This window comes from Cyprinodon variegatus, unplaced genomic scaffold, assembly GCF_000732505.1.
Source record: "Cyprinodon variegatus isolate N-32 unplaced genomic scaffold, C_variegatus-1.0 Scaffold1505, whole genome shotgun sequence".
NCBI lineage: Eukaryota > Metazoa > Chordata > Actinopteri > Cyprinodontiformes > Cyprinodontidae > Cyprinodon > Cyprinodon variegatus.
In genome coordinates this window covers 110,477-122,866 of record NW_015151958.1, presented here as the reverse complement: position 1 = coordinate 122,866, position 12,390 = coordinate 110,477, and the positions used below count along the sequence as shown (strand labels likewise).

The window sequence follows — 12,390 nt, the reverse complement described above, 5'->3', positions numbered from 1 at the left end:
ATTTTTTATTCAAATTCTGATGGCACATATTTACTTCCATACGGATTTTTCATTAGCAGGTATCAGTGAACGTTATCGGAAGCAGAGCAATTAAATGCAATATTTAAATTATCCTCTGTGCACAGGGAACAGCAACAGAGACATGCAGCCTGCAGGGCAATGCGCTGCATCACAAGTCAACCTGGAGTTTTACTTGGCCGAAAACCTGAGACTACAAAACAAGTAAGGGGGTATTATGTGCAGCTTAGGTTTTTACTTCTTTAACCCACAACATGAACTCTATGCAGGTAAATTAGCTCATTCTCTACAGGGTTTACTGAGGTTCTATGTTTGGTCAGGCTACTTTCCAAAACTTTGTAGTTGGAGCCAAAGCAAAAAAGAAGTAAAAATACGGCTTACCTTTTGAGGTAAGAGAAGTCTTTGACAGGTTGAGCAGACGAAGTCCCTTGCTGAGGCGACAAACCTGCTGGATTAAGCTGGACACACCTGCAGCATTTACAGATGATGCAAAAAGTTGTTTTAGTGAGCTTAAAGCTGTATGTGTTTTCTTTTGTATGTTATTTTCTTTCTTTATCTTCAAAAAATGCACAGATAAAAAGTGTGTTCATATCAGGTTGATTAAGATCGATCGGTGACAGAGCAGTAAAAAAATAAGAAAGAATTCTGTCTTTTTCCAATTAAATTAAAATGTTACTCATTGAAAGTCACAATAGGTAGGTCAATAAAACCAAAGATTGTATATCCGATGCAGCATTCTCACTGGTGCATCTCTAGTTTGGATCAGGATGTGTTGCCTTCTCAGGTAATACATCTAAAACAGACACAGTAAGTCAGACATGCACTGAGATTTATTTCCTGATACCTTGGTTGTCCAGTGAGTTGTGGGCCAAATTAATGGAATGGATAACAGATGCTGGGTTCTCTGATAGGGCGGCGGCCATTTTCTGAGGAAAGTCTCTGTACACATAGAGAAATCAAGGCTATGAAGACCTGCATTCATATAATCCAACATCTTTAGAATTAATTTCATATCTTAATTCATAGAGGTTTGATTAATGAGTAGTTAGTACAGATCAGATCTGAAAAATGAATTTACACCATATGAAGTCATTAACGTTCAGAAACCAGAGCTGTTTCCTGCTGGGATCCTCCAAACTGTTCCAGGCAGGAGACAAATGTTTGCAATCCTAATTTTTTAGACAGCTGCTTCACAATTATGAGCAACTACTGGGTACAATAAATAATTCCATCGAAGGGCAGCAAAGAAACAATACAAGTCACTTACACACTTATTCCTCATTTTAGTGTAGCCAATTAGGCTAACATGCATGTTTCTGGATCACGAACAGAAGGTTTTTCTAGAGAGAACCCAGGATTGCAGTAGCCTGGGTGCCATTCCGAACTTAGTCCCGCCCACAAGGTTTGAGGTCGGGAAGTTCGGTCTGGCTCTGCTCCATAGTAGCGCGAGTATTATCGCCCACTGTCAGGCGATCCAATCAAATTTTCAGGGCGGGCTTTATACTATGATGGACAGATGATCAACAGTAAAGTAATCAACCTCGTGACCAAAGCGCGCTTGGGTGACAACAACAATGGCTGCCGCCGGAGAGTTGAGGTGAGTAGATTCTGCTATTAGGTCTGTTCTAGAAGATATCGACAGCAATTTAATTTTAAAAGAGGAACAGAGAAACGCGATCAAGGCTCATCTTCTTATTCTAGGCATGAAACTGCACGCTTTGATTTTTGTTGACAACAACTATGCGTTGCTTAACATACGTCACTCACTCCGTTGCTCTTATTGGTTGTACGTCTGTCCAATTGAGTGCAGAGGCATTTTTTTTCCTGGTTCGTTCAAAACACGCCCCATAATCACAGCTCTATGGAGCAGTATCAGACTCATATTCTGACTAGAATTGAGTAGGACTACGTCAGGCTAGGATTGCAGAGGAAAAAGCTGAAAACTCCTCAAAGATAACTGTTAGTCAGGAACGTTAATGCAAATTTATTCACCTAACTAAATAAATAAAAATACTTTTTAAATGTTTTCCATCCTTTTTGTTAAAGAGAATCAAAAACTTTGGAAGCCTGCTTTTGCAAATATTAACAGTCTCCTACTGCCTAATGTGTCAACATTTTTAGAACGCCCACTTCAAAAACTTCATATCCTAAGACTTTGCTAGGACACAATTAACAAATAAACACAGTTTGGAAGAATAACTTACGATTTTAACCCAGCGTTCTCCAGAGTAATCTCCTCAAGGCTGGAGGATTTGCTGACCGTGTGAAGGACCTGCTCAGTGACCTCTGATCCCTGTTAGTGAAAAAATAAAAAAACACAAATGACATAGAAAACAGGGTTCTGCGATTAGTTTGACATGAAGTCTAAAGGAAACATTTAACCTACTAGGTGGAGCTATGAGATGTAAATAATGTGATGAAGCAATTACCCCTTTGGTTAATATCTTAAAAAAAAGTGCCTGTAGCAACATGTTAAAGTTCTTTTAATGTGATATATTTTTGCAAATGAAGAAAAGCTTTGAAACAGCTCAATAAGACTCTACTTTAAACATGCAATATCAAACTTTGAAGATGTCACAGTCTTGTTTTCTTTTGAGTATTCAGTTTTACGCCATGTATTCTAGTTTTATTAGTTTAATTCTTATTTTGTTGTGTTTTCTGGTTATATTACAGTTATCAGGTTTTTATTTGTTGACCTCTTGTGTTGGTCTCCTTTTTCCCTAGCTCCTTAGACTGCTCTCTTCACACCTGCTCCCAATCTGCTCGTTAGTCCACTCTTTGTTCAGTTAGCCATAAATACTCTCCTTGTGCAGTTCCTCAGTGCTGATTCCTCATCTAACTTCCTCCAAATCCGTCTTCCTGTGTCTTCCTCATCGTGATTGTTTTCCCCTGAAGTCTCCATGGTTTCTGGTTTGTTTTACTTGCTATTAATGATCAAAGAACTCTCTGTTTATTCAAACTATTACCAAAAGAGGGTGGATCTGGCCTGAGTGATAAACCATCCGTATATTAATTACAAACAACTGCAAGTTAAACACTGATGTCTTTATTCTAATAATTCAGGATTACAGAAATCTAACATCTATGCAAACACTGCACGCTATTAGAAAATAAACACGAGGTAGACTAACTGGCTTCTGAGTTTTTCCAACATAGGCCAGATGTTAATACATTCAATAATGTCCATTTTGGAATAGCAGCAGCTATGATAATAACAAAAGTGCAATTAAAACAACATAAAATACATTCAGCTTAAAATGATAAATGGGTAAAATGCATTAGCAACAGCAGCAGAAGTTTGTTCAGCAAAGCAGCATAAACAGGGCTGTGTGTGTGTGTGTGTATGTGTGAGAGGGAGGGGGGGCAGCTTGTAACAATGGGTCCTCATCCACTTGACCACAAGCGGTTGAATGTGAGCAAATTCTCTAAAAACTAACCTTAAAGCAGAAAGAGAAGGAAAGCAGGATAGAAAAAAAATAAGGAAGAAATATCACTTGCAGCTTTTCACACACATTTCAACCACTAAACCAGAGTTCTTATAACCACCACAGATTAAACATCAGCATTAATTCAAGTTTCTCCTATCTACCTGCCCGCCTGAGTGCAGCACCTCATTAAAGCATCAAAATAGAAAAGTGGATGGGTTTTACTTTGAGACGTCTTCCAGTCCAGGAAGGAAGCGGGGCGGGGGATGGGAGACGTGGTTCGGCCTCAGCTCGGTGTGAGGTCCGTCTCACCGGGGGTCTGTTCTCGGAAGAGCTTTAAGTCAGTCTGATGCTACAGCAGAGGAACTTGATGGGCTTTTAGGTCGAGGAAGGTTTACTTAAGGCTATCAAAGCAGAAGCTACCTCCTGCAGATAGGCCATGATGATCTTCGCAAAGGGGGGAACATCCAGACAGCGTTAAGCTCCGGATTTCCCCGTCTCACCCAGTTAAGCGTGTGCTATGCACAATGGGACACTGCGATCTGTGACTTTTGACACAGGAAAACAAAAGCTACTTCCAGTTAGCTTTCTTTTAGCATTTCACATGAAACGGGCCTCTCCTAACAGGTGTTAAACCCAGGGGGAAGAGGGAGATTGATCTTACAACTGAATGACGTAGGGGTATTTCCTGCTGCGGTCTGTATTCTTGTCAGCTGATGGGTCCTTTGGCCGGAGTTTTCCAGAATGTTCTCTTTGTGCAAAACAAAGGGGAATGATTTGAAATGGTTCCTTAAATTGATTTGGCTCAATTGTGGCAATATAGCCTAACACAGGCGAGATTCACATTTTTTTGGTAATAGAATAGACAGAGATAAATAGTTCTTTGATTGATAATTAATAGTTCTGCTGATAACCTAGCCTAGGCCATGAAATTGGTGGGAATACTTGGGTTTTAACAGCCGATCCAGGAACCATCCAGAACCTAATTAGCTCTAATTTACTCACTTACCAGAAACCCTGGTAAGTGAGTAAATTAGAGCTACAATTATTCAACTAAGAACACTAAATTGATTTCACCTCCGATTTTGAATAAGGTAAATAATTACCATACCATACCATACCATACCAACTTTATTTATGAAGCACTTTATACACCGAACAGGACCAAAGTTCAATTCAGTTTCAATTCAGTTTATTTATATAGCGCCAAATTCACAACACATGTCATCTCAAGGCACTTTACAGTTCAACCAGATCATACAGTCAAATTGATACAAAGTTTTCTGTCTAAGGAAAACCAGTTGATTGTATCGACTCATTGACTCAAATACAATCCCTCACACTAAGCATGCTTGTAGCGACAGTGGAGAGGAAAAACTCCCTTTTAACAGGAAGTGCTGTACACAATCATAAAATACAATAAAATTATAAAATAGAGAAAATAATAATTAACTAATTAACCCCAGTTGTAGTTAATAATTTATTCATTATCTGCAGGATATAATTTTGCATAATGTATTGGCATCCTTGGGTGGGCCTGAGACTGAAATATTCGCTGTATGAAATACAAATAAATCATCCAGGCTGCTTTTGGTTAAAATTGATAATAACGCTACTCCTGTTGGACTTCAGCTTTGTTTTTTTGTTTGTTGCTGCTATTCTGAAAGGTGTGAGATCGGATTGTGGATTTTTGTATTTCATAGTTTCTTACAGTCACATCAAGCTGGGTCAGTGGTAGCTTGTGTAATTACAACTACTCAGCTGATCCCAGTGTTTTGAGATCAAAATTGTGTAGTGCTCTTTGGTGCCATCTCATGGCGTAAGCGTGCCACTGCAACCACAGTTGGAATTTCCTAGGTGAGGACACCCTGCCTCCCTTTGGTGGTTGCTTTTCGAAATTACAGCTGAGCAACGTTAAGAAGGAGCCTTGTTTTCTTTTATGCTGTTTTACTGTTGCTTTCTGTGCTGAGGACAAAAAGTGTTTTAATAATTGGAGAATGGTAAACATCAAAACTCCAGGAATAAAAAAAAAACCTTCAAGTTTAATTGTAAAGCTGCTGCCAACCGTTACCACTTCTGCAAGGTTTGCCAACACTGCATTATCATTTTGTGTGTAAGAGTTGTTTAACAGTGATTTCGTTATCAAAAGACAAACCCAGCGCCATTAATAGTCTCAATCTAGAGGCCTCTGAAAAAGATATTCAGAAACTTATGGACTCAACTAGGAAGCCAGAAAAAGAAATGGTCATCGCAAATATGTTTGGTCAACTTGTGTTGCTGTATCAGAAAAAGTAACAATTAGAAAGAGAACTTAGAAGCTGAGAAAAGGGCAAGAAAGGCAGAAGAGGAGAATAATAAAGCGACCTCCAATTTCCTGAACTGCAAAGAGGGGTTGCTCCCTGCTCGCAGGACGCAGAGTCAAGCAAAGGGTCAGATGAAGGGTCAAGCGAAGGATCAGATGAAGGGTCAGAAGACGGACCAGAAGGAGCAAAAGGATCCAAAGAGAGAGAATAAAGTGAAACCTGCTTTAGATAGGGTTGATAGAAGGGGTACCAGGAGAGATCCTCCTCTGACAAGAACAAAGCTGAGAACAGACGTGAGGGAGCAGGTAAAGTTCAGTAGTGTAGTGCGTAGTTCCATCCAGCAGAGCAGCTTCAGACTGAAGAGCATGATGAACCTGAGCGGCATGCCAGGTCCTAGTTATAGAATAAAAAGCAGGTCAGACAAAACACAAAGCACAATCTGCTATGGCACACCTTTGCCACAAAGGCAGCTGTACAGCGAACCATGGGACACCGATTAGCGTTACCATCCTGAGTCGCGGCCATGGCCTAATGGCTACGGAGAAAAAGGCCCACCAGTGTACCATGAGCGGCCTCACATGCCTTCAAGGAGATCAGAGAAGAGCTTTCTACCCTACCACGAGAGCAGCTGGCTAGAGCTATCAGATGAGGATTCAGACAGCCCAGCTCCAACCCCAGAACGGAGATTGAGAATGTGGCAACTTGAATCCCTCGCCCACGACATCGAGCGTTTTGACCCCAGTAACACTGAATCCACTATTGAGGACTACCTTAGAGAGGTAGAACGCTGTCTTTTAGACCTATCCAATCCCTCTGCCCGGGAGAAGTTAACACTAGAAATTCCAGAGATACGAGAATTTTTCATCAGCCTCCAATCACCCCAACAGTACTTCACAACTTATGAATCCCTTTTCAAATGTAAATGCCCCATTAGCGCTGTGGCTGGAGAACCATTCCACCCCCTTCAGTTTCGGTTTTAGCTAAAGTCTGAAAGGGGGGGGTGAATCATATTTGTGTAAAAATAACTAAGTGCTTCTTCATCACCGCAATGATTTTAGCGGAGCCACCAGCGCAGCGATCAGATGATAACTGATCTGTACAATGAAAATAGCTACATGAGCTGGAACGCTCTAGAAAGCAACAATATTTATACAATAATGACCATTATATATTTGGGGGGAAACATAACTCAAGCGATCTCTCCTCTCTCTCCTCCGCTGCAGACATGCAGACAGCATGGTGAAAATGGTTGGATTACTTATTCTACAAAACAGACAGCTCTCTGCAACCAGAGCAAGGCAGACAGTGAGCTACAACAGTAGTTTTCTAAAAGCGAGTCTCCTATCTTGCTGGGAGAATTACATTGGATTTATTTTGTCATTTTGTATATACAAGTGTAAACAAAAAGAAATTTCGTTTAGAACAGCTCTAGACAATTTTATATTTTAAAGTGCAGCATTAAAAACAGTAATAAATACTTTGAAAAAATAGTTATATAAACATTTGACTGTATATTTACAGTTCTAACATTCTTTTTTTCTTACTTTGGGAAGATAGGCCAAACTGTATTTTTGGAGATTTATTCATTGTTATTGTAAGCATATAATAGCCAATAATTACACTATAGAACATTGTAGTGCCACAAAACTTGTAGCACACATAGATAACCTCATCTAGTTCATACTACAACTCTTACTTTCGGAATATGTGCTAAACTCTATTTTTTAGATTTTTTGATTATTATTATAAGCAGGCCAGGTGTGCAATCTCTGCAACAGGAACCACAGCACTGAGCGTTGTGTGCACTGCAAAAAGTATACCTGTCACAAATGCAGGAAGGACTCACCTTGAGTTTGTAAAAACTGCTAAATGGGACAATTGTAGCTTCATATGTAGTGTTTTTCTTTGGGTGAAATAAATGTTACTCCAGTACTGAAGTCATACTGTTCGCCATTCTCTAAGCTGAAATGTTGAATGACATGTAAAGGCGAGAACAGACAAAATTACAATTATTCTCTAAGTTGTTCTTTCTTTCATATACTGAGCTTTGCAATATAAATGAGTCTGTTGGTGAATGGACATTATAATTAGGCTCTGCCTTGCCTTGTTGGAAAAGCATGGCTATGACTTGTTCTCAGCTCAGGAACTAGGACCCGTATGATATCTGGTTGTTTAATAGGTTTGCCTAGATAAAAGATTTATATATGACTTATCAAGTTATTCCTGCAAAAAGGTCTGATGTTGCAGGGGCAGGTAATGAAAAGTGTGGAACGTGCTCTTGTTCTGATGCCAGTTTGTTTCAGCCTTATCCAGTCTCATTTAGAAGGGCTGGTCATATGACAGGTTATTTGCATTACAACAAGGACAGTCAGCAAGGTGGAGTGAATACACAAACTTGAAGAGTTGAGGGGGGCTTGCAGGAAAACAGAAATTCTCCGGGACATCTAGTGTTAAAGATAATCTGGAAAACTACTTCAAGAAGTGTGCATTTGTTCATAGAGAGCCTCCAGCCCTCTATTCGAGACCATTATTCCTCCCTTTGTCAAGCACTGAAAGAGGAATATTCGGTTCACACTGATCTAGGCTTCACAATGTTCAGTGCCCCTCAGCATTCAACAGAAAATAAATTAACTGCCAAGAGAATACTACCATTGTTTGCGAGCTGCATATTTTCAGGGGTAGAGCTGCCCCTGCAAATATGCAGGAGGGGCTGAAGGAAGACCACACACTAAAATATCTGTTCCTCCACAATCTTCATGAAAGCATAAAATACGATGTTACCATGTACTGCCGAAACAGAACCCTTACCATTCAGGCAATAAAAAAAATATGCGCAGATAGTATGGAAAACACATGGTCGGGTCAACAAAGAAACTGACTGAAGAAATAGGGTTTTGCAGGTTCGGACCGAAGCAGGTAAGGCTCTAGAACTAGAGGGACGAGAAATTCCTTCCTCTGAAACCAAACCCAGCAACGATTCCAAAGGACAGCAGAAGTTCAACCCATAGGATAGGAAAGGTGGAACACGGGAAGGATGGAGTCGGGATGGAGAAGAAGGTAAGGAGCTCCATGTGAGGTTTAAGTCAGACAAAACAAAGTCTGTGAAAAACACCATGAAAAGAAGGTAAGTACTAAAGATGCAGATGAGAATGGACAACAGAAGATGATGAAGGAGATGAAGGCCACCTGACGCAGGCTGCTTACTGAAACAGCGACACAGATGACCAACTTATCCCAGCTGCCGTCGAACACAACCAACAACCCAAGATCAGAAACCTCCAACAAGATCCGAAACCTCCGTCTGCATGACTAGGAGTGGATCCAGATCCGTCCACCAAAATAGTCTAACGGACTGAGATGGAAACACGGCCGCTAGAACCAGGCGACTCTTCCGAAACACCACCACAATAAACACCGTTCTTGAGGTTCTTAGGTGAACTCCATCTAACCAAAAAACGCACCTTGTCTCTACTGTTCTGCCGTGATAGGTGGGTGCATCAGAGCGAATGCCCTTCTGGACACGGGTTCAGAAATTGGCCTAATGTGCACCATCCTTTTCAAAAAAGTAATGAGAGCCATAAACACCCTTGGCAAACCATTCCAGGTACCTGCAATGTAGGGATCACTAGCTAAACTCAACACAAGTTGTGCATCACTAAGTAGGTGTGGTTAGATGTCACCTTCCGAGACATGACTCTAATCCATCCTATTTACATTTGCACTTTAGACACAACTCTTTCTTTTGGGCCAAGACCTGCTGAACAGACTGGCCCCACTCGTAGACTGTAACCAGGGACACCTGTGGGCCTAAGTGGAAAATCCAAAGCCTTTAACATCTATGGAGAAATAGCTTGTCCCTACTCATCTGGCAGCATGTTCAAATGAACAAGGGAAACCCCAAGTGCAACCACTTCCTCCCGCAGAACTGCTTTTCAGGGTTTCAGAACCACAACCACAGATGATTAACCAAGGTGCATCCTTCCACAGTTATGAATCCTTCTTCTGCACCCTCACATCTTCCGACACCGAACCCTTTAATCCCACAGGGGCAGGTGTTCAATTGAAAGATGTTTTCCAACCTAAGTTTTGGCCCTGTAGTCGGAAAAATCCTTCATAAGCAGAAGATTGTACCTTTCTATGTTCAGGTGAACTCTAATCTGGTTGAAGTAAGACGATGCCACCGTGTGCTTTCAGACGATCAGCCCCACTGACTCTTGAAGGCTACTGGTTTATGTATGCTTAAGGTAAAGATTGGACCCAAAGACATGTCGCATACCTTTAGCATCGTGGAACATCCACCAGTCCTGATCGGTGCTGACCTCCTGGTACGACTAGGAGTAGAACTTGACACATGCTGCAACCAGGTCTTGTGGGCCCGGGCTCAAACACCACCCTGTTCCTTCCTCGGAACACCTGAGGTCATGAGGTCAGGGCAAACCATTCCCCAGGCCCGTCAAGTTGCATGTGAAACAGACATGTTGATACCGGGGCATACTAAAGGTGTACCGGTCAGGCTAGCCATCCTTAAAGGTCAGGAAATGGAAAACGCCCATGTTCATTTCCAGCCTTACCTCACTTTCATGAACTAAACCAAACCCCCTTGCTTGAGTTGAACAATCGTTCAACCTATCTTCTAGTTGAGAACCCAACCACTGTTCTGATCTGACAAAAAGCTGCTAAACCTCTCAGAATGCTAATCGATAGCTCATTTCATTACTTTGAGCTGAGCATTCCCGTCATTGGGGAACTGCCTTCATCCCTGATTACCACGCAGGACTTTCCAGACACCTTCTCTACCTTCCCTTTAAAGATAATAACCATCAGAAGGGATGAGGCATTGCCTGTCGGATCCCTATTTGACTCCAGTCTTAAAACTGAAGGGAACTTAGTAGTGTACGAACTAGAAGCCCATTCCACAGAAGAGAGCCAAACAAAACTTAAAGGTCAGGACAAAAAAGCCGTATCCAGGTTTTGAAGTAGAAGTAAGACAGCAGTTAAAGAAAGCCGATGCACTGTCCACAGAGGCTGAAAAAGTTGCGCTCTTAGACCTTTTCTATGAGTTCTAGCCAATCTTGTCTAGGGACTCCAATGATTGTGGGGTCACCAACTTGCATACGGTTCGTATTCTAAAGAAACCAGAAACTCCCCCAACATTTGTGCGCCAGTACAAGATTCCTCTAGCTGCTTATTATTCAATCTAAGAGATTCTCGATAAGCTGCTAGAGAAGAACATCATTCGGGAGTGCAACTCCACCTACAACTCTCCCATCTGGCCGGTGTTGGAACCGACAGGAAAATAATCACCATCGATTACCATGCCTTGAACAAGCAGGTACCACTTTCACGCTTGACCATGATCCAACTAGATCAGGAACTAGCAAAGGTAAAAGACACCCGCTTCCTCTCAACCACAGATGTGGCTAATGGCTTTTGGACAATGAAGTCGGACCCGGCTGACCAGTATAAATTGCTGTTCTCCTTCGGGAACCGTCAGTATACTTGGAACAGGTATCCCTTTGGGTTTTCCAACTCCCTGGCCGAGTTCAACATCTTCCTTCATAAAGCAATGTTCGATGCCACAGAGCAAGGGAACCTCATTTTTGCCGATTACATACATTCAAAGAACATCTTGAGCTAATATGTAAAGACACTCTTTTCTGTTGGGGGAACCACAGCGAACAGGCTTTCCAGTGGATGAAGCAAAAACTGGTTTCAGCTCCTGCTTGGCATATCCAGATAAGGACTGTGAGTTCTATCTGGAAGCCAGTTTTCTGTCTCATTGTCTGAGGGCAGCATTGAGGCAAAAATACGACCAGGATATGTTGGTCATAGCATACGCAAGCAGACCCCTAAGCGACGTCAAAAACCTGGAACATTTCCGCAGCTACATAGGGGACAGAAGGTGATTATCAAAAAATGTCACCAACCGGTTACCTTCCTTAATAGTCAGCGTCTGATGGAAGGAAGATTGTCGAACAGCCGGGTCGCTACAAGGTGCTACAAGGCTACGACATTGAGGTAAGATACTGTCAAAACAACCGGATGGCACTAGAACAAGGGCTAGCCAGATGTAACCACTGCGAATGCGATACACCACTGCCCAAGCTTGACACTCCCACGGCTGTAGGAACAACTCTTTCTGCCCACCAGAAATGAATCCATATGCAATAGGCTCCCCAGAGTGTACACAGATGGCTGTGCTTTCATGCATGAACACCAACTCTAAGCGGGGGTAGGTATTGTCTGGATGGGAGTCAACTCAGCCGAACCAAACCACTACTGGTTGGGAGATAAAACGAGCCAATATGCTGAAGTTGCAGCAATCCTCATCACCATCCAACAAGCAGCTGCCTTGTATCTGAGACAGCTGGTGATCTGCTCCGACTTCAACTACGCCAGGCTCAGTTTCATCGCCCACATACCAGTTCAGAAAAGAAATGGGATAAAAAATGCTACAAAACAAAGAAGTAAAGCATTCAAATCTGTTCCTAGCACGCGAACGACTAACAACAGATATTATAGATCCTGTCTTGTCCCCTGATTTTTGAGCCTGCCTGCACCCTTGTTGGATTTACAACAATATGCTACATTTAATGAAGACTAATACAGATTTTACTCTCTTATAAGAATTAGTTTTAGGTTTT

General features: G+C 41.8%; 1 protein-coding gene across 2 annotated transcripts in view; it reads right to left on the bottom strand.

Annotated features, from left to right (window-relative positions):
* Positions 1-12,390, bottom strand: part of LOC107103692 (leucine-rich repeat-containing protein 16B-like) — a 78,484-nt gene that overhangs the window by 13,627 nt on the left and 52,467 nt on the right. For both annotated transcript variants that reach the window (XM_015403488.1, XM_015403490.1), the window contains exons 10-12: positions 2,223-2,311; positions 863-957; positions 400-486 (exon numbers count right to left, since the gene is read on the bottom strand). In XM_015403488.1, coding sequence (XP_015258974.1) covers positions 400-486; positions 863-957; positions 2,223-2,311 — 271 coding nt within the window. The remainder of the gene's footprint in view (positions 1-399; positions 487-862; positions 958-2,222; positions 2,312-12,390) is intronic.